Source organism: Mauremys reevesii, linkage group 7 (genome assembly GCF_016161935.1).
Source record: "Mauremys reevesii isolate NIE-2019 linkage group 7, ASM1616193v1, whole genome shotgun sequence".
Classification (NCBI taxonomy): domain Eukaryota; kingdom Metazoa; phylum Chordata; order Testudines; family Geoemydidae; genus Mauremys; species Mauremys reevesii.
The window spans coordinates 61,179,328-61,191,770 of record NC_052629.1 but is presented as its reverse complement, the minus strand read 5'-3'; the positions used below and the strand labels follow the sequence as shown (position 1 = coordinate 61,191,770).

Genomic DNA, 12,443 nt, shown 5'->3' with positions numbered 1-12,443 from the left:
CATTTTATGATCACTTCCAAGGGGGTATGATTATGAGTAATCGGAAGCAAAGGAGAATATCGGGGGCGGGAGGGGCAGGGGAGAAAGGAGAATCCTGAATGATAGGATTATAGTGATAGTATTAGTATATATGATAAATTATGACTTAATTGGTATCACTGAGAATTGGTGGGATAATTAGAGGGTACAGCTTCTTCAGGAAGGACAGTAAGGGAAGAGGTTGCATTATATATCACAAATACATTCACTTGTTCTGATGGCCAGAAGGAGGTGAGAGGCAGACCCAAGTATGTGTGTGGGGAAAACAAGCAAGACATCGTGATAAGGGCCTAAGATAGATCACCAGCACAGGAGGTGGATGAAGCATTACTAGAACAAACAACAGACATTTCCAACACACAAGACCGGGTAGTAATGGGGGACTTCTGTTGGAAAAGTAAGATGCCAAAACACAAAATGGCCAGTAAGTTCTTGGAATGTGCTGGGGACAACTCCTTGCTTCAGAAATAACCAAGTGGGCAGCCACTTTAGACTTGATTCTGACTAGGAAGAAACTGGTTTCAAATCTAAAAGTTGAAGACAATTTGGGTGAAAGTGACCATACAATGAATTTAGGGAAAGGAAGGCATTAGAGCAGCAGAATAAGGACAACGGCCTTCAGACTAACTGCTAGCTAAGGTCCCATGGGAAGAAAATGTAAGAGAAAAAGGAGTTGAGGAGAGCTGGCAGTTTCTTATTAATGCCAAACGCTCCAGGTATGAAGGAAGAGACCAACATGTCTCCATTAGGATCTCTATAATAACCTAAAAAGGAATCCTACAAAAAGTGTAAATATGGACAATTTGCTAAGGCTGGTTACAAAAGAATAGCACAAGCATTTAGGGACAAAATCAGAAAGGCTAAAGCACCAAATGAATTACACCTATCAAGGAACATAAAAAGCAATACATTAGGAGAAAGACCAAGAAAAGTGTAGGTCCACTACTTAAGGAGTGCTCATAACTAAAGACTGAGGTGTTTAATACTTACTTTGCTTCAATCATTACTATAAAGGGTAATGGTGACCTTAACAACAAGGAGGAAGACTCACAATCCAAAATAGGGAAAGAACAGGTTAAAGAACATTTAGATGTATTCGGATTGGGAGGGCCTGATGAAATTCACCCTAGAGTACTTATAAAACTAGCTGAGATAATCTCTGAACCATTAGCAACTCTTTGAAAGACATGTGAGGTCCTAGAGGGCTGGAAAAGGGCAAATATGCACCTATCTTTTAAAAAAGGGACTGGGGGAATTATAGATCAGGTCAGCCTAACTTTGATACCTGGAAAGATATTGGAGCAAATTTGTAAGTACCTAGAGGATAATAGGGTTATAAGGCATAGCCAACATGACTTTGTCAAGAACAAAACATGCCAAACCAACCAATTTTCCATCTTTGACAGGGTTACTGGCCTAATGAATGCAGGGAAGCAGTACACATGATAGCTCTTGATTTTATTAAGGCCTTTGCCATGGTCCAACATGACACTCTCATAAGCAAACTAGCAAATGCAGGCTAGATGTAATTTCTATAAGGTGGGTGAAGAACTGGCTCAAAGACCAAAGAGTAGCTATCAAGGGTTTGCTGACAAATTGGGAGGTGGGGAAGTTGTATTGATTGGGGTCCTGCTGGGGTCTGTCCTGGATGTGGTACTAGTCAATATTTTCATTAATTATGTGGATAATAACGTGGTCATTATACTTATAAAGTTTACAGATGACACCAAGCTGGAAGGAGTTGCAAGCAATTTGGAGGACAGGATTAGAAGTAAAAAAATGACCTTGACAAATTGGAGAATTGGTCTGAAATCAACAAGATGATGTTCAGTAAAAGACAAGTCTTAAACTTAGGAAGGAAAAATCAAATGCACAACTACAAAATGGGGAATAACTGGCTAGTGGTACTACTGCTGAAAAGGATGTGGGGGTTCTCGTGTATCACAAATCTTCTATGATCCAACAATGTGATGCAGCTGCTGAAAAGAGTAGTATACTTCTAGGCGAGTCACATGTGAGACATGGGAGGTATTAGTTCTACTCTACTTGGCACTGGTGAAGCCTCAGCTACAGCACTGTGTCCAGTTCTAGGCACCACACTTTAAGAAAGGGGAGATGCAAATTGGAGAGTGTCGAGAGGATAGCTACAAGAATGATACCAGGTCTAGAAAGCTGGACTTTTGAGGAAAGGATTTAAAAAAACCTGGGCATATTTAATTTTGAGAAAAGAAGACTGGGGGGGGAGGGAGGAACTGATAACATTAGGCTGAGAACACAACATTCACTTCACTAAATAACTCATGTTAAACTGTGAAGCAATGGCAAAAGAATATATTAAGTATTGCATCTGTCACAAAATCATTAAATGTGTCAAAGTAAGAAATAATAGGCCTTATTCTGATCCCAGGACTCAATGGATTTACAGTGGTGTAAAATTGATCCAATTCAGAGGGGAATTAGGCCCCCTGTCAATGGAACAGAATGCTGTCACAGGAGAATGGTCTCCCACTGCTAGACAAATGTCAAGGCAAAGCTAAGACATTTATTTGGAAAGCAGATAACATTTATCTTGGAACAATAGTTTACTTTGGGTTTCACACCATGACTGATGTGGTTGTTATCATTTAATCTGATAGATGAGTGCAGTTTTTGTTTATGCTGCCGTCGTTGAATAAAAATATTCTAATTTTGAGAATGGACTCCTCCTGTCCTGCCACCAAGCAGAAAACATCCTAGGTGAGCAGGAGTCTAGCATGCCTTCTGGATGGTTAGAGATTGTTAACACTGCCTAAGCTTGCATGCTCTCAACTCCCATGAGTCGCAGGCCCTCCTTCAAACCTTTCCACTGGGGAGCACGCTTCACCTCATAGAATCAGCATCTAAAGGGTTAAAAAAAATGTGGCCTGGCTGATCTCCATTTCCTTTGAAATAATAATACACTAAAAAGTAATGTGTGTGTGATCTGCTCACTCTGAGGGTGGATACAAGACCTGGATATGCCTGTACTTGTTTGGGAACAATGTGTTGAATGTTGTTGGAACAGTGCTGTAGCATTCAAAGTAACAGGCTACTTTTCTGTAAGAAATGCAAATTCCTTTTGTTAATTGTATAATCACTGAAAAACACACCTCTCTGCTGCTATTACTAACGGTACCCTGCATTGGATGTCGTGATAACATTATTATAGCAGTCTGAGAACATGCACTGGATACAGTGCTGAATAATGAGAAAAGGAAATGCATCATAGATGCTACACCATGGGTAATTGACAAGCAAATGGATATCTGAGCTAGCAGTGCCACCTAGCCCATGCGACTGAATTCTGTTGCAGCTGTTTTTGAATGTAAGTGTTCTGGGACTGCTTTCCAGTTTGTTAAAGCATAATTACCAAAGCTTATGTTTTGCAGTTAATGCTGTCAAGCCTTTTAAACTAATTGGGCTTTTACAGAAAATTTAACTGAAAATTAACACATCTTTTAATAACATTGCTTTAACTTTAATGACATTTTGCCTTTCGTTTATAACTACTCTAAAATTGTCATTTTCCATGTCATAGCTGCCATTTTTTTATGTTTGCTACTTTGGTAATTTTTTTTAAAGGAAAAAAATATAATAGTTATTTCGCTTCCATTTCAGGCAGATATTTTAACTTGCTTGTTTTTCCTTACATGATGCATTCTGTCAAATGAATAGCATTTGTTTCAAGTGAATGCATATCCATATATGGGGAATTATAGAGCTAAACTCATTAACCAAATCCTGAACAGGCCCTTGGGAGAGGTCCAAAGCAAAGGTGAAGGAACAATGTTTTATATTGTACTACATTTTAAAAATACCACCCAGACTATTAAGGGATATTGTGAGTCCTCTGGGTAAGGGGATGTTTTACTACCTGCTAATCCTTCTGAACGGCAGAATACAAAAATAGAAAAGTCTTACGTTTCAAAATGTCCATCTCATAAGTTAAAACATTTCCTTTTCTGAATAAATGAGATTGTAAAGGACCTTGGGGGTTCTACTGCAAAGTTGCCTCTAACTCTTCACCCCTCCCCGCCCCCATGTGATCTTTCTGTTTGTATAAGGAAAAAAGGACTGATGTTAATAGAATACATTTTTTAAAAAAATTAAGGTTCTAACAGGAGAGCCAATAGATGCCAGGAAATTCAAAGTTAAGTTTCATGATCTGGCTCTGAATAGATGCTTTTGTTCTGATGAAGCTACACCAATCCCGCTACCGGTGGTATGTATAGAAATGATGCTAAAGCACTGGAAACTCTGTATGGGAGTATTTTTTGTAGCCTTATTACCAAAATGAATGCCATCCAGAATCAAGATGTCTGGGAATCACGTCACAGCGATAAAAGGTGCTTGTTAGGGCAAGTGGCATTTTTGCATCCTGCACTTTCTTTTGCCTTCTAGAGCTACAGACGATGGCCAAGACTTTCAAAAGTCACTAGTGATTTTGGCTGCTCAACTTGGCACATCTCAGAGGGGGCCTGATTTCCAGATTCCTTTAAGATATCTTAAGTCTCATGATTTTTGAAAATCTTAGCATATATACCTCATCCACAAGTGTAAAGCTTTGTTAAATGCACTGTGTCTGAGAGGTTATTTGCAACCTTGGCTTTCTAACCAACTTACATTTTGCTGTAAACAAGTGTATTGTGAAAACATGCTTTGATTAACAGGGGCAGCCCCACTACAAGAAGAGCAGTGTATGTCTATAGCTTTCCATGCATTTGTATTTGTTTGTAGATGTTTAAGGCAAATCAAATACTTAGAACGAAATATAATGAAAAACTCTAGCAGAGGCTGATGTCTATTCCAGAGACATAGTAAAGGTTAGGCAGCCTTGTTTAAGAATAGCTATTATCATACTTAAAATCTGTATCAGGTGAAATGCCCAGGAGTTTGGGATGGGACCCTGTAGCGGGACAGTCACCTCGCTCTGGTGTGGAAGGTGTTAAAAACAGCCCTAGGAAAGGGCTGCCCTGGGAGCCAATCAGGGCCGAGTTGGGAGTATAAGAAGCCCTGAGGGAGGTGCTGGGTCAGAGTCTCTCTCTAGCTGTGGAGAGAGATGGACCTAGCTGCCTAGAGGAGCAAAGGGTACCTTGGACAGATCAGTGCTGGCGAAAAGGCAGGCTGAGCTGAGGCCTGACAGGAATGCCTAGGGAGGTACTGGGGCTGCAGGGAAAGGCAGCAGGTCCAGCCCCCTTGCTAATGATGAGTGTCCATTAGAGACTACAGTCTGGCCCCAGTGAAAGGGGGCTAGGTGATGACTGGCAGAAGCCACTGAGGCAAGGTGGGTATAGAGCAGGGTTTGGCAACCTTTCAGAAGTAGTGTGCCGAGTCTTCATTTATTCACTCTAATTTAAGGTTTTGCATGCCGGTAATGCATTTTAACATTTTTAGAAGGTCTCTTTCTATAAGTCTATAATATATAACTAAACTATTGTTGTATGTAAAATAAATAAGGATTTTAAAATGTTTAAGAAGCTTCATTTAAAATTAAATTAAAATGCAGAGCCCCACAGATCGGTGGCCAGGACCCAGGCAGTGTGAGTGCCACTGAAAATCAGCTCGTGTGCCGCCTTTGGCACGCATGCCATAGGTTGCCTACCCCTGGTATAGAGGGTTGGGGTTCCCCTGGGAGGGGAGACCCAGAGTATGCAGGTACTGCTGGGGAAGAACCCCAAGGTAAAGGGGCACTCAGGTTCTGGGAGGGACATGGTGAGGCAGCGGACCTGAGGCAGGTGGCCAGCAGAGGGTGCTCAAAGGCTGGTAAAGAGCTAATTCCCAGGACAACCAGTAGGAGGCGCTGCACTGGTGAGTCGCACCTTGCTACAGACCCATTTCTCTGTTTAGCATAAGTCCTAAAGTTAAAAGTGCTTCCTTATTATCAATAACTAAACCATTCTTGTCTGCCCACCCCATGTTTGCTGAAGATGCTAAGAAACCTGCGCAGGCAGGATTAGCGTGCGGAGGAGCTATATATTTTGTAGCTATAAATTAAGTCATCTTGTGCATAGTTCCATTGTTGCTACAGATAAGAAAGAAATGCAGATGGATGGGCCTTTTTACTCTCTTATTTAATCCCTGTTTTACACTGGCATTAATTCCATTTACATCATATGCCAGACTTCCACTGGGTAAGTGAGAGGAGAATGTGAGCAGTTCACATACACGTGTTGCACCCAGTGCAGTGGGTTTGCATTACTAAGAATTTAATTATATTCTGCAGAGATCAAGGAGTAAAATTTAATTCTAAAAAGCAACTAAAAAAAGAGGCACTACTTCCCCCTTTCACAATGAAAAACTTCACAGCAGAGGGCACAGTGGGAGAAAACAGCGTGTACCTCCTGTAACCTCCTTTACTATTCCTCTGCTAATCCCAGCCTCTCCCCTGCTAATATAGCTTTTGCCTAACCATGCTACACAACAAACACCAATTACAGACCTACTAACTTTATGGGCTTTCCCCATAGATTTAGTTGCAGTCACGTTAGTAGCCAACGTAGGGCTAGTCTACACTTACCAGCCGGGTCGACGCGGTGAGTTCGACTTCTCGGAGTTCGAACTATCGCGTCTAATCTGGACGCGATAGTTCGAACTCCGGAAGCGCCGCCGTCGACTCCGGTACTCCACCACTGCAAATGGCGGTGGCGGAGTCGACCTTGGAGCCGCGGACTTCGATTCCGCGGCGTCTGGACGGGTGAGTAATTCGAACTAGGGTACTTCAAATTTAGCTACGCTATTCACGTAGCTGAACTTGCGTACCCTAGTTCGACCTCCGCCCTTTATGTAGACCTACCCTTAGTAATTGAATCAATATAGTTGATGTAATCCTGAAGACCCTAATCAAGTCTCAACGTGAGCTGGCACGTGATAAAGGACTTCCCTCTTATAGAATTGCTGGTGTAGTGAAAGTCTGACTCATGCTGGTCCCACAATCCTGTAGAATATTTTGGATCAATGCTTGAATTCAGGCAGTACAAGTAGAGGTCGGGTCACAAAAAGCAAACTGCCAGACAAAGTGGATACTACCGAGCCAGAGTATCAGGTGGTGTGGGAAATGACAGGATGCCGTTTTTTGGTGTAGAGAGAAAAATGTGGAGCATCTCTTCTTCCCATCACCCCAATAGAGGCATAGGAGAAAAGGAAGGATGGACACCTCACCCATCTGACAGCTAGGCAGAGGAGGGAGAGTTCCTTTTCCACCCTATAGCTTGAACAGTGGAAAGCCTTCCAGGAGTGGAGGAGAGAGTGACCTTGCCCACATCAGCAAAGCAGTGGGAAGTGGAGACAGCATTGGTATGGCAAATGAAGACGGGCAAATAATTCTAATAAAAGAAATACTAATCTAGGGAAAGAAACAGGGATTCACTCTAAATCAGAATTCTCTATTTCTGTCATCACAATCATTTCCCTGACTTCAGATGGTGGTGACCCATCATATTGTTTAACCACTTAAGAATGAATGAAGTTTGACAAAGAATCTTTGCAGAAGAAAGAAGACAGAGTTCATGAACAGATATGTCATTGGTAGCTAGATATTTAGAAGGGAAATAGTCACATTTACTTTGTGAAGAATAAACTGACTGTGCTCAAAGGAAATGTTTCTAAATTGTAATAGTCCATTGTGAGTTATCTAAGCATAAACACAATTATTCTCTTATAATTTATCTTTCTAGTGTTTGCACAATAAAGCAATGGCATCGTGTCTGCAACATTGCTATCTGTTACTCTGGGAATGCCTGTAATAAATAGAAGGATTAGCCTTTCAATAAGTGAAGCAACAAACAGCAGGGGCTGAATTATGAGACAGGCTTTGGATGAGGATGCTTAGATACCTGATTAAATGGCAATTTTGGGAAGGGAGCTACAGAAGAAAAGAAATCAGTGAAACCTAAATGGACCCGATGTTTAAATGTTGTCTGAAAATGACTTGGATCTTTTGGCTTCCATTGTCTAGAAAGCTCTCAATCATATTTTCATTCTAGCCTCTCATTAGCTGCTTTTAATTATGCTAGAACTCCTCAGTGTCCTCCTAATACTAAAACTCAGTTTCATTCAGGAATCTTCTTAGTCTGGTAAGGTGAACAACTTTCAAAATGCCAGTTTGCGACCTTCATATTTAAGAGATCCAATGTATTACATGGAAACGCTAAACCTTTTACCCATAAAATTGTTATTAGTGATGGTTTAGAGTTAGAGTTTGGTTGGATACTTATATGGACTTTCTAAATGTGTCAAGTCTGCAAAATTTGGCTGATGACTCACAAGAACAAGGTATCTCATAAGATTACTGTTTCTTCATGCTCCTTATTGGAATAAAATACCATGAAGATAGATTACCTCATTACATCTGTCTCAAGCTGTGGCTGGAATGGACAGTAGTGTAGTAGAAAGTTTAAAAAAAAAAAAGGTTAACTAACTTTTTTGAACCATCAAAAGTTTGGTTTCACTTTTAGGTGAAGGTTAGAGTTGGCTCTTATTAAAAAAAAAAATATTGGTTTGCCTATCTCTAGTATTGGAGCTTAAGCCAACTGATCTCCAGTGTCATGAAACTAAATTCAATGGGATAGTCTGAAAGTTTAGGTTCAGCTTTACACAAGACTCTCAACCAGCCCCTAAGTTTGCAGCTACAGCTTTAGGCATGCAGTCATTTTTACCCACAAAAAAGATTTTATGTGCACAATCAGCATATTGGTCACACAGGTAAATATCTGTGTATGTGCACAACTGCCTTTCACATGGACAGACTGTCTTTACCACATGTAAATCAGGAGGCTGCAAGTGAGTTTGAGCTGTTTAAATTCTATTTTTAAATCAAGGCTGGAATCTAACTTTTTTCAACAGACCCCGATCAGGATCATGAAAGGCACTATTAAAAAACATAATTTACAAAGTAATCATATTATAACAGCTGATACTGCAACAAAATAGTCTTCTGAAACAGCTGTAGTTAGGATAATCAGGAGTAAACAAGGTCTCCAAAGGGGTACTTATTTGAACACTTTAAAATCAGAGGTATAGTATAACAGGCCTGCTTAATGGAGCTTATCATAAACAACATTTCATATTCTCCTCCATTAATTACATCTCTCTTGCATCTTAGTCATCTACCCCGAGAGGTCTATTTCCATTGAAACGTATCAATCTGTAAATTGCTAGTGTTAGTTTCCCAGTGTTTCTATAAAACCCCCTAGACTGCTTGCTTTCCATTTGGTCCATTTGCAGAAAGCTGCTCCAACATTAATCTGTTAGTACATAAAGAGTACAAAGTTTTTAAATGGAAGTCCTTTAATTGAGTGCCTAAACCAGTTAAAAATGGACCCACTCTAGGTTAAAGTAGAGACTGTATGTATTGAGGGAGTATTCTCTGCCTGTTTTCAAAATAAAACAAAAGAAGAAGACTATTTGCTATGGATGGCCAAAAACTGGTTTAGGCAAAATAGCTACTTACTTTGAACTCCACTGTAACTCAAACTAAACCTTTTACAAACCTGTTTCAAGGTCTGAAATTGGTTAAAAACAAAACACCCAAGTCAATTTCTTATATTTTTGCATTCTTGGTCCCAGGTACAAGCAGAAATACTGGAATAACCTGACAGCACGCTCTTGTGCAAATTCAGACCCAGAACTGTGATGTATCCACTCTTTCAAAAAATCCCATTTCCATTAATTTCCAGCCCACTTTTGCAGACCCAAGAGGGTCAGCTGGTTTAATTAAGCTTTTCAGAGGCATCCAAGGTTTTGTCCTCCGATTTGATCTAAACATCCAAACCTTTTGTTTGTTACCTGTCACTATGAACTATCACTTTATGGATGAAGGAGTACAAAAAATAATTAGAAGCTGTAAAATGTGTAAAACACTGAACTGCCAAGGTAGTTATGTTATGCAAGAAGACAATTTCCATATTTTAGAGAGAATGCCCTAAATTTCCAGGGGTGACTAGTGATTTTGAGTGCTTCCCTTTTTGGAAGGCCAGTTTGAGACACCTCGCTGCAAGCCACCAGACTTTCAAGTCTTTCACAAAATAGCGTCCATCCAAAATCACCAGTTCCTTTGAAGACTTAGGCCACTATACATACCTTATGGTCTGAGAGAGTAGTTACTACAGAGGCTCAGATCCAGATCCTCAAAGGCATTTCAGTGCATAACTCCAACGGAAAACAGGAGTTATGCTCTTAAATACCTTTGAGGGGAACTAGGGCTCAGTCCACATCCAAAGTAATGATGAAGGTCTAACTGAAGGTATTTTGTTCTTCAGGCTGCATGGTGGCAATGGAGTTGCTACACAGCATCAGCCTCCCATGGTCTGTATGATGGGGAAGGGGAAGAAAGTTTTGATTTGCTTACAGCGCTCATGAGGGAGTCCAATACACTGACGGCGAATGCGGTTCCACATGCAAATGGCTGTGTGAGATACAATTCTGTGTCTGGGTCATCGTCGTCATCTTGGTCCAAAAATTGAACGTTTGAATCGTTTACTGAAAATAATAATACAAAAATATCATAATATGCTTCTTGGCCCACAGCATGTGACCTTACATACTACACAGTCAGAAAGAAAAAGCAACGGCATGTGTCTGGAAACACAGACTCGTGTCTTTGACATCACTTAAAATGAAAATCAAAGTGGATGTGAAAATATGCACTTAAAAAAATCTGTTGATCCTTATTTTGCTTGTATGAAAGGTGAATATCCCTGTGCCATAAAAACGACCTTCTTGGCACCACCTGCTCATTTACCATGGTGCTGACATACATTTTCCCTCTGTACAGGCAAGATACAATGGGTAGGGCTGCGCGGATATGCAGTGAACCGTTAATGTCAGGTCCACTTTGTGACATAACCTTGTCCACGAAAACGCTGGTTCAACCCAAAGGCATCTGCTACTGTGATTCTTTTCTGATGGACCTGTGTTAATGCAATTGCAGCTCCAAAGAGGGAGGCTCCCCATTCAGCTTGCATTTGATATTTAGATTCTCATTGAGTTGCCAGAGTTCATCTCCCCACCCCGCCCCATGCCACAAAGCTTGATACAAATCTTATCAAGCACATGATATTTGATGAAGTCATTTCTTTTCCATATTAGGACTCCTCAGTCATAAAAGTGCAGACTGATCATTTGTGTCACCAACGATGCTTTTGAAATTATTAAAAATTAAATGACAACTTAATTTCAATTCCCATCCAGGTCTGAGAAATTATCAGTTTTGCAGCATCTGATAATGTGGATCTTGAATACTTTTTTTTTCTCATAGTTATTGGAAATTCCCTGTGTTTATTTTTTAATAGACAAGGATGCTCCTAAAAAGCCAAATCCTAGTGCTATGACTTCAGTTGGATCACTCTCTATCTAGAAATATGCCTGCCATTCTGAACTATCATCTTGAGACAGTTACTTTTATTTGATCAGACTACCCGTTATTCAACAGCTATCTTCCACTAGAATAGTATTGCACTGTTTATGCAAGGGCCTCAAAGAGTTCTAGAAGTATGAACAAGTGCCTATAATATTACAGCCCTGTGAAGAAGATAAACATTATTATCCCCATTTTACAGATTAAGGCACCAATTGGCTGTGACATAACCAAGGTCAAACTGAGTCAGTAGCAGAGTTGGGAATAGAACATACAATTCCTGATTCCGCATCCCCTGCCATAACCACTAAAAAGTAACATCTCTCAGAGCTATATACAGTCACTGGTTACATTATATGATGGAGATGAATTTCATCCTGGTAAACAGCTCCATCTACACTATATCTTGCCCAGTGGCTGTCAATTTATTCTTGGGTTCCTAAGCAAAATATCGTTGAAAGCCTGTTGTACTTCAAAATACACTTTTTGAAAAGACTGTGCCTTTGTTTAATTTGCTAGCTGAGGAGAGGAACTATAAATAGCAGTACTCTTTTTCCACTTCTATCTGGCAGACTTGTAAGACTAATACCTGACTTTGACACAGACTTTCTAACAGTACGTAGTGTCAGTTTCCAACTTACACTAAATCTTCTGTGAATTCTGCAAGTGCAGTTTAAGCCTGAATATATCTTTATCTTCCTGATGCAAGTTAGCCTGCTATGATTTTTATGAAAGGTCTCCTGGCTAGATGGGGGTAGGTTTAAGAGCGCAGCACTGCACCACAGGAAATGCTAATCAAACCCTGCTCTGAGCCCCTTGTGAAATCTCATTTTATTGAGAGAGTGCAGCATAGAAGCTTAGCTGCTTTTAGCTTCAGAGCCTGAGAAAAGGTCTACCCACAAAAAAAAATAAAACAAACAGCTTAAGGGAAGGTATGATACCAGGGTTTCTTTTTCAAAATCTTTTATTTCTTTTTTTACTTCCTGTGAGAGTTAAGGCATGTCAGTCAAATAGACAATAGACTGAAGTAAAG

The 12,443-nt window shown here is 40.2% G+C and overlaps 1 protein-coding gene across 16 annotated transcripts in view; it reads right to left on the bottom strand.

Annotated features, from left to right (window-relative positions):
- KCNMA1 (potassium calcium-activated channel subfamily M alpha 1) overlaps window positions 1–12,443 on the bottom strand; it is an 881,172-nt gene that overhangs the window by 16,200 nt on the left and 852,529 nt on the right. For all 16 annotated transcript variants that reach the window (XM_039482435.1, XM_039482436.1, XM_039482437.1 and 13 more), the window contains one exon: window positions 10,403–10,533. In XM_039482435.1, coding sequence (XP_039338369.1) covers window positions 10,403–10,533 — 131 coding nt within the window. The remainder of the gene's footprint in view (window positions 1–10,402; window positions 10,534–12,443) is intronic.